Source organism: Taudactylus pleione, unplaced genomic scaffold, assembly GCF_031769625.1.
Source record: "Taudactylus pleione unplaced genomic scaffold, aTauple2 ptg000093l, whole genome shotgun sequence".
Classification (NCBI taxonomy): Eukaryota; Metazoa; Chordata; class Amphibia; order Anura; family Myobatrachidae; genus Taudactylus; species Taudactylus pleione.
In genome coordinates, this window is record NW_028284495.1 from 13,570,551 (window position 1) to 13,591,491 (window position 20,941).

A 20,941-nucleotide genomic window follows, 5' to 3' on the forward strand; every position below is an offset into this window, starting at 1 on the left:
AGTATCTATGAAAGCAGAACTGACTTACTTAAGCCCCCATCTGGGGCTGGCTACTGGGAAGTAAGAACATATCCTACATACATGTACTATGCCCTGATTGATTACTCATTTCTGGTACTGGATTAGCGATGACTACTGTTACACATGACTGTTTAGCCACCTTGCTATGGCTGGCGCAGTAAAGTCTCAAGATAACAGCACTTCACAATGGGCATGATTGCATTCATAAGGGAAGGATCACAGTCCACATCACAGTTTCACACTTAGGGGTACATTTTCTAAAGTGAGAGTTTTTAGAAGTGGAGATGCTGCCCTTAGCAACCAATCAGATTCTAGCTATTATCTTCTAGAAGGTGTTAGTTAAATGTTAAGTAGAATCCGATTGGTTGCTATGGGCAACATCTCCACTTCTAAAAACTATCTCTTTAGTAAATATACACCTTAGTTTTATGCTCATCAATTTCAGGTCCTGGAGCTATCTCTGCTCTCCAGTTGCTGATAGAGTCCTGACATTTGGAGTAGTAGTGGAAGGTGTCTATATGCACAGGGTTACAGTGGCCTGGATTGATGATAATACTTTTAGGGGAACCTCTGCAAATTTTAAAATTTATACTAAATATTTCATTGTATACCAACGGGAACTAATACCACATGGCAATATTGAAGAATAAGATGTTAGCATTCCTACAAACAAGAAGGGGGCTCAGAAATGCTTCATCTTTATTATTATTTATATTATTACAGTACAGTTGTGTTTTAAATGTTGGTTTTGTATACTGTAACTACCATTCTGGCTTTTAACTACTTTAGACTGTTAGCGACTACCAAAATGACATATAGGGCCTGAGCTGTATGCTCTGTAGTACATCAGACAGGTACCACCATTTTCTAAAATGCTCCTCATCAACGCCCCTTTCCTGACCCCTCAGCTGCGACAGTCATCACAGACACAGATTCGCACCTTTGCAAAACAGATCCTGTGTATGTGCCGATTGGCAAACATCAGAGTTGAATCAGGCCAATAAAGACCAACCCATACAAACAGTAATGCGTCTACTAGCCATTAAAGCGACACAGTCTACAATGATTATGACATGTTTATAAAAGCCTGAGGAAAAAAAATTAAGCAGATACACACAGGAAGGTTAAGTACTTTGGGCCTGGCTGGGAGTGAGGAAAGGGGAGGGGAGCAAACAGCAGGGCCAGGGGACATGAGCTGCGCTGTCTGAGTGAAGAACAGGGCTGTAACTAGGGTGGTGCAGCCGGTGCACCCGCACAGATCGCACAAGCCCTGTGGGCGGAACCGGCCGCCTCCACCTGCGATCTTGGCCACTACCTCTAATGCCCGCTAAATGTATAATGATAGCGGTGTGCCTAGCTCTTATCTGCCGGGCGCACCGCTACTAATACACTTTACAGCCTGCACCCATTCCTAAGCTTTGCCTTCATTTCCAATTTATCTACAAAATGTTTTTGTTTTTTTTGCAGGGACGAGTGTGTGAGTGTGTGTGTTGAGGCAGCCCAGACCAGTAATTAGCCTAGGGCCACATGAGTTATTAATTCAGCTCTGCCATAGTGCCTTTATGCCATTACTAGTTGATCTATAATCATTTGGTCATCTTTGTTTGGTAAATAATCAAAGGGGTTCTTTGCTAGCTGGCACAAATAATATGATTATACTTTTGTTTGGTATATAAATATATGGGTGCCTCTGCTGACTGGTCTATTATAATAATGGCTTTGTTATCTGCTGGTTGTCTATATGCCACCCTGAAGATTGATAATACAGGTATGCGATAAAAAAGCTTTTTTAACGAATTTATGTGACACTTATAGATTTTTGACTTCTGAACACGAAAATGACTCCCGATTTTGCATATCACATCTCGTTTTTCTGCAAAACATGTGTTTATGAATACGTAATTTTTTTTCATATTCTTTAAAGTAATGTATTCTGCCTACATTTATTATAAAACATTGTCTTAAATGAATTCAGTTGGTAGTATAGTTGCAATTCAGTTCTCATCATAAAAACTTCTCCCCGCCCAATGTCAGATTAAGCTCTACATGTTTTGGAACTGATTGGATATGCAAGACACAACTGGTTAATATGTGGAGATCTTAAAATGTTATGCATGGTACTTGGCAAGCAACACGGTTACACTAAATTCCCATGTTTTCCCTGTGAATGGGATAGCAGAGATAAAAATTTACATTGGCAAGCTCAAAAAAGTTTAGAATTGGAAAAAATAATGTCATCAAATCCAGTTTAGTAGCTCCAAATAAAGTTTTACTTTTACCTCTACATATAAAATTAGGACTGATGAAACAATTTGTAAAAGCACTGTCTAAAGATGGAGAAACTTTCAAATATCTTTGCACCAAATTCCCTAACCTATCCGATGCTAAACTGAAGGAAGGCATTTTTACAGGCCCTGACATAGAAAGTTAACAAAAGATTAACATTTCGGGCGTGCAATGAATAGTGTGGAACTTTCGGCGTGGACTTCGTTCAAACAAGTGATTTCAAAATTTTTAGGCAATATCAAGGATCCAAACTACACAGAAATTGTCAAGGAAATGCTTAATAGTTACAGAAACCTTGGCTGCAATATGAGTTTAAAGGTACATTTTCTGAATTCCCATATTGAGCATTTCCTAAATAATCTCGGAGACTACAGTGAAGAACAGGGTGAATGGTTCCACCAAGACGTTAAAGATGTAGAAAGAAGATTCCAGGGTCGTTGGGACGTCAGCATGATGGCTGACTACTGCTGTATGATACACAGAGAAGACACAGAAAAGCTTATAAACGAAAAGCGATGAAACAAAGTTTGAAGACAAAAAAAACTAAATATTAATGATTTTTTCAATAATCATGGTTTTGTTTCTATTATTGTTTGATTTTATTGTTATTTTATTATGTAATTAAGACAAAAACACAGTGATATCATCTACACTTATTCGTAATTCACAATAAATATGTCAAAAACAATTAAACTTCTTGTTTTTTCTTAAAATTGTATGTAACCCCCTTATAGGTAAATGTGATGTGGTAATTTCTTTTAATATACTTCTTGATGTACACAGGAGTATAATTAAGAACATAAAAGTATTATTAAAAAAGCTTTCAATACCTTAAATTTCGCAGACCTGTGTAATCATACACTATCTGCGTTTTTGTTGGCTGATATATAATCATGTAGGGACCTCTGCTGACTGGAGTTCAATCAGTGGACAGGTCTCTATGGAGTTAACAATCACAGTTGGGCCCCAATAAATGCCGCCTGACACAGACCCGTATCTGTACATATAATCCAGCTGTGCTGGAGAAGATGATTTGCACACCCAACTGCACATATTTTGCCTTTTTTGCACTCGAACTAAGCATTAATTGTCAAGTGATACATATACATTTTTGTATGGCTGTTTGCCAAGTATCTGTTGCAACTGTTTGATGTGTAATCTATTAAAACATTACCAATCAAATAGGTAACTGTGAATCAGGACACGGGATGTGGCTATGACACTTTTGGGGCGAGGCTGCACTTTAGCGGCATGGGCACATCCCAGTGGGTGTGATCACATCCTCTGTGGGCATTCTTAACCCATTCTATTGCTGCATGCACTGGAAGCACCTGTCTTCCCTGCATGGAGGAGTGGAAGAACCTCCTGTAAATCAGGACTAATGTGCTGATCCCCTGATATTGGGACTGCTGTAACCCAGATGGTTGGGAGGTATGAAAAAGTAAGTTATAAACAGGTCTGAGGGCCTGATTCAGCAAGGACCGCTATTGCGATCGCAGCTGCTATTACGCACGCAGTTCAACTGCGTTAGTATACTTATTTATTGCGATCGCTATGGTACCGCAGCACTACACAAGGACGCCCACTTTACCTTACATACATCCGTAATGTTTAGCAAGACTACGAAAACATCGGTACAATCGAGTACCATTGAAGCTTCACGCACAGTTAAATCAGGTTAGACCTTACTCAGGAATTGCTTACTTCAGTGCATGCTATGAGGCCCCAGGCTTCGTATGCCATCGCAGTTGGTAATTTATGCACACCCCTGCAACAGCATGCAAATGCACTGGCACGCCTGCTTTCAGCCAACCACCCCCTTGTCACCACCCGTTCACGCACTGCGATGTACGCGCAGTACGCAACAATCGGCCGATTGCATGTGTATTAGCAACTGTGATCCTTGCTGAATGAGGCCCTGAGTCCACACTAATCTGCTCTACTTTCTGAAAGTGTTTCGCTTGTAAATGCATTTGCTAGCATACAGCTTTCCTATAGATAAATAATATATTTTCCTGTAATGCAGTAGCTCGGTGGTTCCCAAACCTTTTTGAATCATGGCGCCCTAGATTATCAGCATTTTTTTTACGGCACCCCTAAGCCGAATGTTTGTTGTCAGAAAAAAATGTAGTAAAGTAAATTGCGCTGACCTGTCATCCTTAGGCTCAGTTATGTGTTGGTGGACAGGTTTGCGCTTCTGTTTGTCCACATATTTACATTACACTGACCATAAATAATTTTATTTTGTGCTAGACCACCAACCTGAGGCACCCCTGCAAGTGTCCTGAAGCACCCCAGGGGCCTAGGCACACAGTTTGGGAACCACTGCAGTAAAGTATTGTCACAGTATTACTGACAATTATGTTCCATTGCTACAACTTTAATATATATAATATATATATATATACTTTAGTAATGGGTTCTGAATTCCGCCACCGGTATTTCTACCATCGGTATCCATCACGCCAGGTTGCTGTCTATATCCCGTAGTAACATAGGATTAGAAACCACAGTGTATTATGTTTTTCAGTGTAATTAGCATTGTATTGCTGTGATACACTTTGTATGTGATACACTTTGTCGTTCAGGTGCCCGTCCTCGTATCACATGTTCATAGCGAGGTAGATTAATAGGGAGTTCTGTGTGGAATGTTCTATCCTGTTATTGTTCTCCCTCAGCGTTTGATGGCTGAGTTAATTCTCTTTAGTTTTGTCATGCTCTAAAGCACACATTGCCAGGCTATGATAAGCTTTACAAGGAGAAGAAGTAAAAACACGATGTCCATCAAAGTCCTAACCTTGCATTCTAAACGTTCCGCTGACCTGATGTGCTGTTCCGAAGGCCTCAAAGGATTCCTTTTATGAAAAAAGCCCAAACAAAAAGGTTCAATATGTCCTAGAGCTATCGTTTTTGAGTTAAACTGGGTGAAGTAGAAATATTTTACTCATCAGCTTTGCAGTCACAGAGTTTGCTTCAGCTAGAACAAAACTGCTGAGGCATTTAGAGAAAATTAACCCCCCATCCTGGCAGCCAGATGTGACTGGTTTCTGATGAATGCACATGAGTGGGCTGAAAAATCAAGAGACTGTGAAATTCCTGTCAGGTCTGTACAGTGCAGAATGGGCTATTGACTGCTTTCTATATTTCCCTCCATCATTCTTCTTGAACACTGCCATTAATTTCCTCTCCAGCTCTGACTTTTTTCTTTGTTCACCCCCCACCTCCTCCTTTTTTTCTTTTTTTCAGATCTCGGTGCTGCAGAGCAGGATGCACCAGGCTTTGGTGGAGTTCTTCAAACAACAAGGCCTCTATAACCAGGCTGGGCTGGCCCGCTTCCAGGCAGCCTCTCAGGAGAATGCTCAGAAAATATTAGATGTGCAGGTAGGTGATTGCAGAGAAGTAGGAAAGATCATTCTGATCTAGATTGAAAAGCAAATGATGGCCAGTGTGATGAAGCATTGAAACCATATCCCATCAGGGTTTATACATTTTTAAACTACTTAATAAACTGGAATTGCATAAAGGTGCACGTCAGTACCATACATATATTTACATTAGTGGAGAGTAATAGTGCTCTGCCTTCATGTACAATTTAAAATTATATATATATTTTTTTTATTTTTTTTGCAAGATATTTTCTCAACTTATTTTTTTTTTTATTTCTTATGTAACAATTTCATAATCACAGGGTTTTTACCACTTCATGTCTAGACCACTTTTGTTTTAATTGCAATTTATTTGTATTTTTTTTTTTCTTGCCAACTTTTTCAGTACTCAGGAGCCAAAGCCAACCCAGTATTTCTCTAATTTAAATATATCTGACCTGCAGAGGTGAATCTGCCTTGGCCTAATGGATCCCTTGTTTGCCAGTGGCTGGGACACATTTTGAATGATGAGTCTCAGACTGTCAATCGCTGACAGTCTGCTGCCGCTCTGTGTGTGAACACGCAGAACCCATACTGCAAATGCACAGTATGGGTCTTGCGCAGGCGCAGAATGGCACAATCGGAGAGGTGTGCTTAACCATTGGGTTAGCGCACATCTTTGATTTAGCCCTATATTCATAATTAATACTTTTATTAAGAAAAAAAAAATTCTAGTTATTTATTAAACAAGTTATTCCATAGAAGAGAAACACATAAATACCAAGCAGTCAAGCCCCCACTGGAGAACAAAACACACACATTAGCCACCACAGGGAAAAAAAAACACACACATAGGCCCCCACATGAAAAAAAACACACGACCCCACACATGAAAAAAAACATTGGCCCCCACAGAGAAAATGAACACGCCCACATTGGCCCCCATATGAACAAAAAAAAACACGTCCCCCACAGGGAAAAAAACACACACATCTGCCCCCACAGGGACAAAAACACACACACATTGGTCCCCACATGGAAAAAACACACATTGGCACCCACATGACAAAAAACAAATGTTGTCCTCCACAGGAAAAGAAAACACACAAATTGGCCCCCACAGGGGAAAAATATAGAACATATTGATTCAATGATTACCCCCACAGGAAAAAATAAAATAAAAAAACATTAATTCATTGCCCCCATAGGGGAAAATTATAGAACACATTGATTAAATGATTGCTCCCACAGGAAAAAATACAATAAAAAACATTGATTCATTGCCCCCACAGGGGAAAATTATAGAACACATTGATTAAATGATTACTCCCACAGGAAAAAAAAAGAATAAAACACACTGATTCATTGCCCCACAGCTAGAAAAAAAAATAAAACAAACTTTGACCCCAGCCCCCTAAAGAAGACTGAGTGACCTCACCTGCTGGGCTGTCACAGACAGCTGCAGAGCTAACTGCAGTAGACCAGCCTCCAGACCAGTGAGTGCCTCCAGTCGCTCCAGAAAGTCCAGACCAGTGAATGCCTCCATCCAGAGAGTCCAGATCAGTGGGTTTTAACTTGGTCCCACTCCTCATCGTCCTCAGCCCTTCATCACTTCAGCCTGTAATCACCATTCTCAGCCCCTCATCACCGTCCTCAGCAACACAGCTGCGCAGCCTGTCTCAGTGTCATAGTGGCTCACTCACTGTGTGTGGCATTGAATGACGCATGTGACACGTGATGTGTTGCTGTCTGTAGGGTCACGCCCAGATCATGTCTGGGTCAACTGAAAGAGCCCAACGCTGCCCAGGCCAGGCTACATGGATGTGGTGAGTAGGTCACTGTGGTGGCGGCGGCCGCACTGCAACCACTAAGCTAGAATGAGCCTTGAACCAGCCCTGCTTCACATCAGGAAATGTACATAGTGCAGCTGTCCATACATACATAAGAACATAAACAATGTTAGGCTCTGACTCCCTATAGTCTTTCGCTGACTCAGTCCTGTATGACAAACTGGGGATTTTCAATATTTAGATTATAATTCTTTCTATAATTTTTTCAAAGGCCATCTTTGGTCTTAGCGATCCCGTTCCCAGAAACTGGTTAATTCAACCAGTTTCCAGTAACTCTACTGGAACAGGAGTTTGTCTATAAAGGTTGGTAGAAACAGGAGCATATATTTATTTACAGGAAATAGTATAGGATTTGGTAAAATGTGAAATTGGTCCTATAAGGCCAAGAGCTACCTTGTCATTGTCTGTCAAGTAATTGGGACACCCCATGGCCACAGAAGAGAAATGGGTAAAGGGTGTTACAGCAGACAATGCAGCCAGAAATATACAGCAAAGAAGGCAGGCAACAGGACTGGTAATAGAAACCTGTATCAAGAAAAGAAAGCATTAGAAATACAGAGATTCAGCAAAAGTGATTTGTGGCCAGCAAATGCACATGTTTGGTGGCAATAGAACATGTGCTTATTTTACAAATATATCAGTGGTGCAAGTACCTCTGGTTATCCTGCTAGATGGCAATAGCAGAAGCACTACAGAGGAAAATAAATGCTTTATTATTAACACTTTATTTGGCAAGCATTTAAAAATAAAGCATTTATTCTGTTTCAAATAAATTTTTTAAAGCAAAAAGATTCAATTAATAGTAGGGGTGAGCGTGTTCGGATTTCTGAAATCCAAACCCCCCCGAGCCCCCCCGATCCGAGGCAGATCCGAGTCAGGCTCGACTTTTCCCGCCTGGCTCGGATCGGAAATCGAGGCAAAACGTCATCATCCTGCCTTCCGGGTCTCGCGGGTTTTGGATCCTATATAAGGTACCCGCGTCTGCGCCATTTTCTCACTCGGCTGTGGACAGTGAAGAGGGAGGGTGGGCGTTAGGGCTGGCTGGGCTGTGTAGTGTAGTGTAGTGCAGAGTAGTGTTGTGCTGCTGTTGTCCACTACTTCAAAGTCCATAGGGGCTGGCTGTGTTGTGCTGTGCTGCTGTTGTTAATAGGGGCTGTGTCCACTACTTCAAAGTCCATAGGGGCTGGCTGGACTGTGTTGTGCAGTCAGTTCTCCATAGGGACTGTGTCCACTCCAAAGTCCTGTGCAGTGTCCCAGTCCTAAAGGGGTGCTGTAGTGTTGTCCAGGGGGTGCTCTGTCTATCAGGGGTGCTCCCTCCAAGTGCTAAAAAAATAATATTTTTTCTGTGTTTGTGAATTGTGTGCGCAGTAGGCGCATGTGCATCAACAAAGTAGTGCCAAGCGTGCGCCTGTGTCATAAGTAAAGGGCCGGCTGGCTTGACCATTAAAGGGTGCTGTAACCCCCAAAGTACACTCCAGTCCAAACCAAAAAAAAAAATATTTTCTGTGTTTGTGAATTGTGTGCGCAGTAGCCGCACGTGCATCAACAAAGTAGTGCCAAGCGTGCGCCTGTGTCATAAGTAAAGGGCCGGCTGGCTTGACCGTTAAAGGGTGCTGTAACCCCCAAAGTACACTCCAGTCCAAACCAAAAAAATATATATTTTGTGTGTTTGTGAATTGTGTGCGCAGTAGCCGCACGTGCATCAACAAAGTAGTGCCAAGCGTGCGCCTGTGTCATAAGTAAAGGGCCGGCTGGCTTGACCGTTAAAGGGTGCTGTAACCCCCAAAGTACAACCCAGAAAAAATTGGAATAGATTGCGCTACTGTGACTAGACAATAATAACGAGTGCTTGATTGATAATTAATAACACCTTAGCCTCTCTGAATCAAAAACAGACAACATTTATTTAAACATACAATATAAATTGATAAAAATAGATAAAATGTATCTCTTAAATAAGAGTATAATTCAATACAATTGTTGCAACAACTCATGTGACCACATAAAATAATATCCACTGGTAGATCTTTTATCCAATGCGGGATAAAACTTATTGTAAGTTCAATTAGCAGGTCAAAAGCTCACCGTTTCTCATAAACACGTAGTGGGAGCAGTCTGCACAGGCTTGATGTAACAACCAGTTAGTAATTGTAATATACCGGGCTTGTGTAGTAAAGGTAAAGTGGCAGCTGGAGTGAGGTGTATGTCCGTGCTGTGCTGCAGTCCCGAATCGCTTCCCCGCTAAGCAGCAGGTGATGGGCGGCACGCAGCTCTCATCGTTGCCGGAGCCGTGAGTCGCCAGTTGATATAGGCAGCAAATTAGCGGCTGTACTGGGACCGGCACCCGTCCTGCGCCACAGACCCAGATTACTCCCGTTGCTGGCACACAATGCGTAGAGCGGTATCCTCCAATGCTGTGCCGCTAGTCTTTAACACTCCGGTGTAATGGGAGCTCCCGTCTCTCCGTGCTTCAGGGATAACGGTGGCGAAATAAAGGCTGCTGAGCTGTTGGACACTGATCAGACATTGTTGTATGTTTTTGATTCATGGAGGCTCAGGTGTTATTAATTATCAATCAAGCACTCGTTATTATTGTTTAGTCACAGTAGCGCAATCTATTCCAATTTTTTCTGGGTTGTGTTTTCTTTTTGTGTCAGAATAGCAACTGACATTTAGATTTTGCAGCACTATGTATTAAGGTATATACATTTCCCAATTTATTTACATTGGTTCTTTAGCGCCGGGATTACTGGGGCCGTCCTTTGATTGACCCCAGGTGATAGAGGTTGTTAACCCCCAAAGTACACTCCAAACCAAATAACAAAATATTTTCTGTGTTTGTGAATTGTGTGCACTGTGGCTGCACGTGCATCAACAAAGGAGCAGCGCCAAGCGTGCGCCTGTGTCCCATAAGTAAAGAGCCGGCTGGCTCATTTCTTAAAGGGTGGTGTAACCCACAAAGTGCACTACTCTCCAGCAAAAATAAAAAAATATTTTCTGTGTTTGTGTGCGCTTTAGCCGCACGTATATATCAATATAACATAAATGGAGGACCAAACTTTCTCCAATAAAAATAAAATAGGGAAAGATCAAGAACCACTTCCTCCTAGTGCTGTTGCTGCTGCTGGGAGTTGTTCATCATCCCAGAGAGGAAGTAGGAACACCACTACTTTTACTAAACAATTGACCCTCCAACAGTCCCTAGCGATGAGGATGAAGTACGACAGCAGTCATCCTGAAGCAAAACGTATAACTGAGGCCTTGACTGCTATGTTGGTGTTAGACGTGGGTCCGGTATCCGCCATTAGTGCAGTGGGATTTAGACAATTGATGGAGGTAGTGTGTCCCCGGTTCCAAATCCCATCTAGATTCCACCTGCATCCTCAAAGCAGCAGCGACAAGCGTGCGTCTGTCTGTTAAAGGGTGGTGTAACCCTCAAAGTGCACTCCACAAACAATAACAAAATTCTTATTTTTTTTTCTGTCTTTGTGAAATGTGTGGGCTGTAGCCGCACCTGCATCCTTAAAGCAGCAGCGACAAGCGTGCGTCTGTCTGTTAAAGGGTGGTGTAACCCTCAAAGTGCGCTCCACAAACAATTAAAAAATTCTTATTTTTTTTTCTGTCTTTGTGAAATGTGTGGGCTGTAGCCGCACCTGCATCCTTAAAGCAGCAGCGACAAGCGTGCGTCTGTCTGTTACAGGGTGGTGTAACCCTCAAAGTGCGCTCCACAAACAATAAAAAAATTCTTTTTTTTTTTTCTGTCTTTGTGAAATGTGTAGGCTGTAGCCGCACCTGCATCCTTAAAGCAGCAGCGACAAGCGTGCGTCTGTCTGTTAAAGGGTGGTGTAACCCTCAAAGTGTGCTCCACAAACAATAAAAATATTCTTATTTTTTTTCTGTCTTTGTGAATTGTGTGGGCTGTAGCCGCATTTGCATCCTCAAAGCAGCAGCGACAAGCATGCGTCTGTCTGTTAAAGGGTGGTGTAACCCTCAAAGTGCTCCAAAAAACTATTTTTTTTATGTGTTTGTGACTTGTGTGCGATGTAGCCGCACGTGCATCCTTAAAGCAGCAGCGACAAGCGTGCGTCTGTCTGTTAAAGGATTACATCGGTGACAGCATCCAAGTAGGCATGTCAGACAGTCCGTACCTGTTCTGGCAGGAAAAAGAAGCAATTTGGAGGTCCCTGTACAAACTGGCTCTATTTTATCTGAGTTACCCCCCCTCCAGTGTGTACTCCGAAAGAGTGTTTAGTGCAGCCGGGAACCTTATCAGCGAAAGGCGTAGGAGGTTGCTTCCACAAAATGTGGAGAAGATGATGTTCATAAAATGAATTATCAACTCTTCCAGGGAGACCAGCCTCCAGAACGTACAGAGGGACCTGTGGTTGTGGATTCCAGCAGGGACGAATTAATACTCTGTGAGGATGAGGATGTACACAACACTGAAGAGGGTGAGGAATCGGTGGATGAGGAGGATGAGGACGACATCTTGCCTCCGTAGAGCCAGTTTGTGCAGGGACAGATTGATTGCCAGCTTGTTTTGTGGGGGCCCAAACGAACCAATCATTTCAGCCACAGTCGTGTGGCAGACCCTGGCGCTGAAATGTTCTGTTTGTTAAAGTGTGCATGTCCTGTTTATACAACATAAGGGTGGGTGGGAGGGCCCAAGGACAATTCCATCTTGCACCTCTTTTTTTTCTTTGAATTATGTACTGTTTGGGGCCTAGTTTTTCAAACTGCCATCCTGTCTGCCACTGCAGTGTCACTCCTAGATGGACCACGTGTTTGTGCCGCCCACTCGTATCTCTTAGCATAGTCATCCAGCTACCTCGGTGCAACCTTTTGGATATAAAAAACACTATTGTGAGGTGTTCAGAATAGACTGGAAATGAGTGTAAATTAAGGTTATTGAGGTTAATAATAGCATAGGAGCAGAAAAACACACAAATTCTGTGATTTTAGCTGTTTTTATGCTTTTTTAAAAAAAAATACAGATCCAAAACACAAAATCCAGAACCCAAAACACGGAAGGGTGGTTTTGGCAAAACCAATCCAGATCCAAAACACGAAGAAAGATCCAGATCCAAAACCAAAACACAAAACACGAAAAGTGGCCGGTGCACACCCCTAATTAATAGGTAGAATTATATTGGTCATATGAGTTCCAAACTAGGCAAATGCTCTGCATTGCAAAATATGCTTTTGTGCATTTGTGATATCATTACGCACATTTTTTAATGGACCAGATAGCTTTAAGGTCCAGAATGATAGCAACTTTAAGGATAGTAGTAGTATTCATTTTCTTATTGCAAACATTACTGCCAAGGGCGTAACTAGACTTAGGGGGACCCCACAGCAAAATTTTAATCTGCCTTCCTCGGTCTATGCCCCCCCTCGGCCCACGACTCCCCCCTGCTCCCTCCCTACTCCCCTCTTCTTGACTTACCTGCTCCATGGTCACGCTCCAGGTCGGCTCCATCTCTCTCTCCTCACTAGCTGATGCTGGAAGGAGGTGGCCACGATCAATGAGGAGAGGCAGAGGCGGAGCCGACTGGGAGGAGGCAACCACGGAGGGGGGCCAGAACCACGGAGCAGGCTACAGGTATGTTGGGGGGAGGGGAGTGAGGAGGTTGTAGGGGAGTGCAGGGTCACAGCCCAAGGCATGGCACCTTAGGTGCAGGGGGAGGACCGGGCCCCATAGCAGCCGCACCTCCTGCTCCACCGTTAGTTACGCCTATGATTACTGCTGATAATAATTCATGACTGATAACATAAAATAATGGCAAACATAATGCATTGTGGGACAGATATAAGCTAATCAGAGACCCTCCTCCTGCAAATCCTTCACTCCCTTGGTCTACGTGACACTGCCCTCTCCTGGCTGTCCTCCTACCTCTCTGACCAATCGTTCTCTGTCTCCTCTCATGACTCCTCTTCCCCCCACATCCTCTTACAGTAGGTGTTCCCCAAGGTTCTGTTTTTGGACCTCTCCTATTCTCCCTCTATACGACCTCTCTAGGTGAACACATTAGCTCTTTTGACCTCCAATATTATCTCTATGCTGATGATACTCAGATCTACCTTTTCTCCCATCACCTCTCCCCCTCTCTCCTAACTCGTATCTCCAACTGTCTCTCTGCCATCTCTTCCTGGATGTCCCAGTGCTTTTTTAAACTTAATATGTCTAAGACTGAGTTGATCATTTTCCCACCCTCCCGAATATCCTCACTTCCCACAAGTTCTTTATCAGTTGATGGCACAACTATCTCATCTAGCCCCAAAGTGCACTGTCTTGGAGCTATCCTGGACTCCTCGCTCTCCTTCAAACCATACATTCTCACACTCCTGCCGTTTCTATCTCAAAAATATTTCCAAGATCACACCCTTTCTCCCCCAGGATACTACTAAAACCCTCATCCACCTACTCATCATCTCCTGCTGTAACCTCCTCCTATCTGGCCTCCCTGACTCCCACCTCTCTCCACTTTAATCTGTCCTCAGTGCTGCTGCTCTGCTCATCGTCCTCTCCAAACGTTCTTCATCTACCTCCCCTCTCCTACAAGCCCTCCATTGGCTCCAATTTCCCTTTAGAACCCAATTCAAGGTTCTTACACTCACTTACAAAGCCCTCACCCATTCCTCTCCCCTTTACATCTCTGACCTCATCCTCTTTCACTCTCCTGTCCACCCTCTTCGTTCAACAAATGCACGCCTCCTTTCATGCCTACTGATTACTTCCTCCCACTCTCGCCTCCCGTGCTGCTTCCTACCTCTGGAACTCTCTCCCTATCAGTCTCTCCACCTCTCTACAAATTTTCAAACGGGCTCTCAAGACCCACTACTTTATCAAAGCCTTCCAGCTCTCATCCTAACTTGCTGCTACATGCTTCTTCCTCCCTATCCACCTCATCTGTGTCACAATGTTTGTCTGCCCCTCCCCTTTAGAATGTAAGCTCTTACGAGTAGGGCCCTCTACCCTATTGTGCTTATCTGTACTTTACTTTCATCTATATATGTATCCTGTTGCATCTTTGCCATGGCGCGAGTCGCGTAATTTGCCAAGGACTTGTTGTAAATGCCAGATGTCTTGTTATTAATGAAGTTCAGTCGACCACACTAGCATTCTCATAGTCCCAGTCTATTTATGTAAAGCAAACATACTATAGGGAGCTCTATAAGTAGAGAGAGAAGCAGAAAAAATAGTGTATTTGTAGGAACCGATAAAACCTCTAATCGTAACTAGTATCCTAAAACTTTCTTAAAGTAGGCAACAATCATTTTATTTTCCACTTTACATGAAGACAGTTTGGCAATGTGCATAATGCCTAAGTGGGAACAGTTTCTTCATTTCCCACTTTGCCTAAAAACATCATGGATTGTGCAATGGCTTAGGCATTATTATTATTATTACCAGTTATTTATATAGCGCACACATATTCCACAGCGCTTTACAGAGAATATTCATCCATTCACATTCGTCCCTGCCCCAGTGGAGCTTACAATCTATATTCCCTACCACATGCTCATACACATACACACTAGGGGTAATTTTTTGTTAGGAGCCAATTAACCTACCCGTATATTTTTGGAGTGTGGGAGAAAACGGGAGGAAACCCACGCATGCACAGGGAGAATATACAAACTCCACACAGTTAGGGCTGAAGTGGGTATCGAACCAATGACCTCAGTGCTGTGAGGCAGTAATGCTAACCATTACACCGTCTGTGCTGCCCATTATCTATAATGCCTGTAACATATACTACAATTATCTAGCTAAACTCAGATTAGTAATTATGAACCATCACTCGATACATATGGCATCACCCAATACCAAAGTTAATGTAGAAATTATGACTTGTGTTATTCTTATTTGTAAACTGTCATAGTGGTGATCAATACACTTATAAAATTCTACTAATGATCACCAAAAAGGTTTGACAGTTAACACAAGTATATATTTATAATATCGGAATGTAATTGGCATCGCAGCAGTCAGACTCCCGGCACTCACTATACTGGCTGCAGGATCCTGACAGGTCAAAATGCAGACAACTTCAAACGCTAAGTATTAGGGGAGGCTGTGGGAGGGGTGGGTTAGCTTAAGAATACTTACCAAAAATCGCCAGCATGTTCACCGTCGGCATTCCGAACGACGGGTTTGTGACCATCGGGATGTCATACCCAACCCATAATATCCTATTCCCATGTTGTTTACTGTACATCATATAGACAAACACTTCTGTACTGTTTGCAAGTTACTTATGTACAAGTGCCTTTGGTTGCTGTGCCATGTCTGCCTCGAGCTGGGGAACTGTTCTAATGCTGTTCTGTGACTGACAGGAAGGACAGGAATCAAGGTGGACCCTAAACATAAAATATAAAACCGACATCGGGAAATTACTAAGATAAATTCTCAGTCCAGATTTTGAGCACAGAAATAAACAACTCAATCGTATGGCTTATAGAATCAGTGCAGACCTTCAGATAGAAATATGTATTCTTGTAATTACCTGATGTCTGACTCTGGGATTATTTGTGTAATATATAGAGGGTCTTTTAGGTAAACATATATCACTGCAATTCTTTCCTGACATTTTACTGGTTTTTTTGTTTGTTTGCCTTCTATTTAATATTACATGAAATGTTAAGGGTTCTATTGTAAACATTTGACAAGTGGTATTACCACACACAGATGTGTACTTATAGGGTTAAATTCAATTTAGGTGCCATTATTTCGCACCAGCACGTAAGGGGGTCGAGTTGCTATTATGATGGTGGGCAAACAACAGCAATAGCATCGGAACTTACCCTCTTCGCGGTGTAACACAGGGTATAGAAATGAGGAGTACTTGGTACAGCAGTGGCTTTTTAATAGCAGCAAACACTGCACCTTAGCATACTTGAGTTTAGTCCTGCTCACATACAGGCACATAACATAAAATAAACAAACATAAAAATCTCATCACTCCTTGTGCTAATCAGTCAGCAGTGGCTTGCAGCCACAATTTGGGCATGCTCTCCCAGCATAGCCCTTGGACCCTCCAGGTCCTGGCACCTTAATGCTAACCACCACCCCCAGCCTATCACCTGGCCAGTTTGTCCAGCATCAGGAGCAATGAGCAAAACAGGTGTGTGTGAGTTTTAAACCCTTCCTGTGCTGCTGACTTCCTGCTGGCTCTGGACAACCTGGAAAACAAGTAATTCCATATCTCCAATTTGAGCTGTGCAGCCCAGAACACCCGGAATTCAAAACTGCAGAATGTGCTGGTCTCGTTTTCCTCTGCAGGATGTGCTGGTCTTGTTTTCCTCTGCAGAATGTGCTGGTCTCGTTTTCCTCTGCAGAATGTGCTGGTCTTGTTTTCCTCTCCCTTGGAGGGAGCTTATCCCCACCAGAATGTGGGCAATTCAGGTGAGAGACAACCCCTCTCACCACAGCGGTTTGGACTTGCGCTGGACATTTTTGCTTGCAGCCTTATTGGAGATACTATAAGCAGCGGCGTCACTAGGCGGGTGCAGACCGCACTGGGTGACACCATCCAAAGGGATGACACCCAAATAGCAGAGCTGTCCTACTATTTGGGTGTCACTCCCTTGGATGGTGTCATCGTGTGGCTAGCAGCGGTGATTAATGTGCGCAATTACACCCTCCCTGTGGCCAGATAGGTTGGAGGCATCCCAGCAACTCCCAGAGTACTGGACAAGCCCCCAGCGTGATGACAGTGGGGATATGACATGCAGTCCCGCCCCTGAAATGTGCCAACTCAGGAGGCGTGGACACAAGGTCACTCCCTTTTGTGCGTGTCCACATACGGCACATGCGAGGTGTCATGAAGTCATCCTTCCCCTATTCTATAAACATTTTTCCCAGGACTCCCCTGACTCTATATTAATCACCCATTTCTCAGTAACATATTTCATGCTTAAATCCCACTCTCAGTTCATTACTGTACATGTAGGCTCACTAACAGTGTGTCAGTTAACTGACTGCCATTGTCTATGGTATTAAATACAGATTCCACTGTCTGTTGGGTCTATTTATGAAGCAGAGATAAAGCAAATAACCATCAAAAATGCAGGAAAAAGACTCTGGGCCTGATTCAGCAGCGATCACATTGCAACTACGTACGCATAACAAGCGACCGTTATCCATTGTGCATGCACCACGTGTGCGCGGCAATCGCACTGCAGTTAAGCACGAGATAGGAATCCGTAGCAGAGTGAGTGACAGGCTGTGAGCGTTTGGGGGTGGTGACGGGGGAGTGATTGCAGAATCGCAGGCGTGCCTGTCCATTTAAATGCCGTTGCATGGGCATGCATAAATTAACAACTGCAATTTGCAGCTTGAGAGCCTTCTGCGTGCGACGAGACTTGAAGTTTCTGTGACGGGTCAGACCTGCTGTAATTGTGCATGATGGGCCGATGTGCTTAGATATTACTGATGTATACGCAGGATTGTGGTGTATTACGGATGTGAGAAAGCAGTAGAGGGCGTCTCCATGCTGGCTGGGCTGTGGCAGATATTAGCATATTTTCACAGTTACGTGGTGTACGATTACGCAGCTGCGATCGCAATTGCAATTCGTGCTGAATCAGGCCCTCTGTCCTCTATTTACTAAATTTATGAAAAGGTAACCGCTGTGAAATCTCCTAAGTTACCTCATTTTCCAATGCTTACCGCCATCCCTATAGACCTCTATTGACAGTCTGAGTCAATTTATCAAGCATTTAAAGACTTAGGGCCTGATTCAGACCCACTCGCGAGCGGCTAGTGATGTCAGTCGGAGTGATTTTGGCTCTGATAGAGCCAAAATCACTCCGGGCCTTGCGGTTGAAAACCTCAACCGCAGGCTCCGGCTCGCAGTGGCGATGGTCACGATGGTCAAGACCATCGCGGCCATCAAACTGCACGCTCGTATAGGCTGTGGGTGGTGACCCACAGCTATACGAGCGTCCAGGAGGACGCTCCATGATTATGGAGGGCGACCCTCATTCAGAGCGTGCGCTCTGCTCAGAGCGTACGGCTCTGAATGAGGGCCTTAGCATTTTGAGGCAAACTAACTCCATCTCAGGACACCATTAGCTGTACCAGGCAATGGGGACCAGCCAAGCCTGAGAGATTTTGCTGGATACTGACCAGATCAAATACTCCACTTCGTGGAGAGGCCCAGCAGTGGCCTTGGTCTGCCGTATAATATTAATAATTTAAGTAGTTTTTCAGGAGGTTTAATTTGTCTTGAGTAGCTCACACCCCATTTAAGGCTGGTGACAACTAGCGTATGCTATGAGGCCTCAGGCTGCATATGGTATTGCAGTGACTAATTTATGCACGCCCCTGCAACGCCATCCCAAAGCACTGGCACGCCTGCGTTTGCCCGACCACCCCCTCCCCCTGTCACCACCCACAAATGGCACTTCCTGTCAATCACTCTGCAATGGGTCTGTGTACACACTGCGCTCTCATTCCCGATCGCAGTGGCTAGTTCGCGCACTGCGATGCATGCACAGAACACGAAAATCGGCCAATTGCCTAGTCTTGGCTCTTGCGATACTTGCTGAATCAGGCCCACTTATCATAGGGCAACAAGACTGTTGTCTAAAGGCACACTGGTTTACTTTCTGCTACTGCTATTTGGCCCTATGTTCATTATATCATTTTAAACTATCCTCCATTTAAACACAGTGATGCTGAAACTGAAATTTTGTATGCCGGCCGCGAACGAAGCCTAATGTGATTATCTATCCACAATCTGATTCGCAAGGATCTCTGTGACTGCCCTGCACCCAGGCTCCGTCCGCTAGAGCAGCTGTTATCATTATTATTGTCACTTACTGCTACCCCTGGCTTGGTGCAAGAGATACTACTGAAACATGCCCGAGACTTCCCCACGAGACTGATTTCTTTCATGCGTACGCCCAGTTGAGACCCAGAAACACTAATTTCATGGACAGAGAGATCCATCTGGCTGAGAATTGCCCGGAGATAGGCAAAGATGCATATGTTCAATACCGCACATGTACGTTTGCTATAACTCACTAGGGGCCTGATTCAGAGCCGCATGCTAGCAAGCGGCCGCTCGTTGCAAATGATGTTCGCTAGTGTGCGCATGCGTGTAGTTCGCAGTGCGCGTGCGCAAACTAGTACGAGCGATCAAAATTTACTCGCTCGCCCTGCCAAGACAGTCCAGTGGAATGAGTGACAGGAGAGGCCGTTTGTGGATGGTAACGACCAGGGCAATAGTAATGGGAGAGTGGAGTTGTGGACGCAGGCGTGCCAGAGTGTTTCAACGCCGTTTCAGAGGCGTGCATAATTAACAGGCAGCGTCATAGTACACGTCACCTGGTTGATTTTTATACTGAACTGCTCCCAGTGCTTGCAGTAGGGTACAGTCAACCGCAAGTGCTGCTGTCAGATCCGATGGTTCCCGATGTTCCGATGCCTGTATATACTTCCTGGAGATGACGTACGCAGGTGGGGGGCTAAAGACAGGCTGGTAGGCGTCTATAAACACAAAGTGATTGTTCGTCTAGACATAGTGGGCGTGCTTATGTCTTGCTGTGCGAGCGGATGCCTTGACGTCACTTAGCTGAATTTCCATACACTGGGAGCGAGCGGGTCTGAATCAGGTCCTAAATGCGGCTGGATTCATACTTGCGTGCAACTGAGAATCAGGCCCACTGACACTATTTATATTTACTAATTGGCCTCTTCGCTAAAGAGTTTCTACTTTTACACACCTTTCCTTTCACTGTGACCAACCTGTGTTGCCATAAATGTTCCCATCCCTAAATTGTGAATTTTCTTTTAATATTTTAATATAATGTGATTTCCTCTTCCCCTGTTTTCCCCTGCGCTTAAATGTTTGCCAGTGGAGTCCATTTAGTCATTGTAAGCTACTTGACTGCAGCTGGGGTCCACATCTAAGCATTGACAGAGACTGTAGAGAGGAAGCCCACAATTTCATCTAATGAATGAAGGAGTAGATGCTAGTGTCTTCCATTCACAGCAATCATTTCATGTTTCTCCACCTGGTTTTTGGAACTTTATGGATAATATGGTTTCTGGATAAGGGATCACATATCTGAAGTTATATACAGTATGTAACAAAAAGAAACTTCACATTAAAATCATAATATATCATCATTCATGTGTAACACACATTATTGAGTGAGGAACGCTCTGCGCTGCCGGCAGCCTCTAGTACCCATCCCGGATCAGTCAGAGGGTCTGACTTGTGACACGAGCTATATGTGCTTCTTTACCGTCCATGTTCTTGGCATCCATAGAGCATGGGCGTGCCCCTAAAACTCTGCAACGTGCCATTAAGCCTCCATAGAGTGTCCCCAATCCTCTGTGGCACCACTGCATACCGCTATGCCGCCAGAAGCATAGGCGCTGTCATCACCTGGCGCACTGCAAGA

The 20,941-nt window shown here is 43.9% G+C and overlaps 1 protein-coding gene across 1 annotated transcript in view; it reads left to right on the top strand.

The window, feature by feature from the left end:
- The window catches only part of CCDC178 (coiled-coil domain containing 178), a 434,648-nt gene that overhangs the window by 376,324 nt on the left and 37,383 nt on the right, over positions 1–20,941 (top strand). The window contains exon 19 of the mRNA XM_088469772.1: positions 5,554–5,688. Coding sequence (XP_088325898.1) covers positions 5,554–5,688 — 135 coding nt within the window. The remainder of the gene's footprint in view (positions 1–5,553; positions 5,689–20,941) is intronic.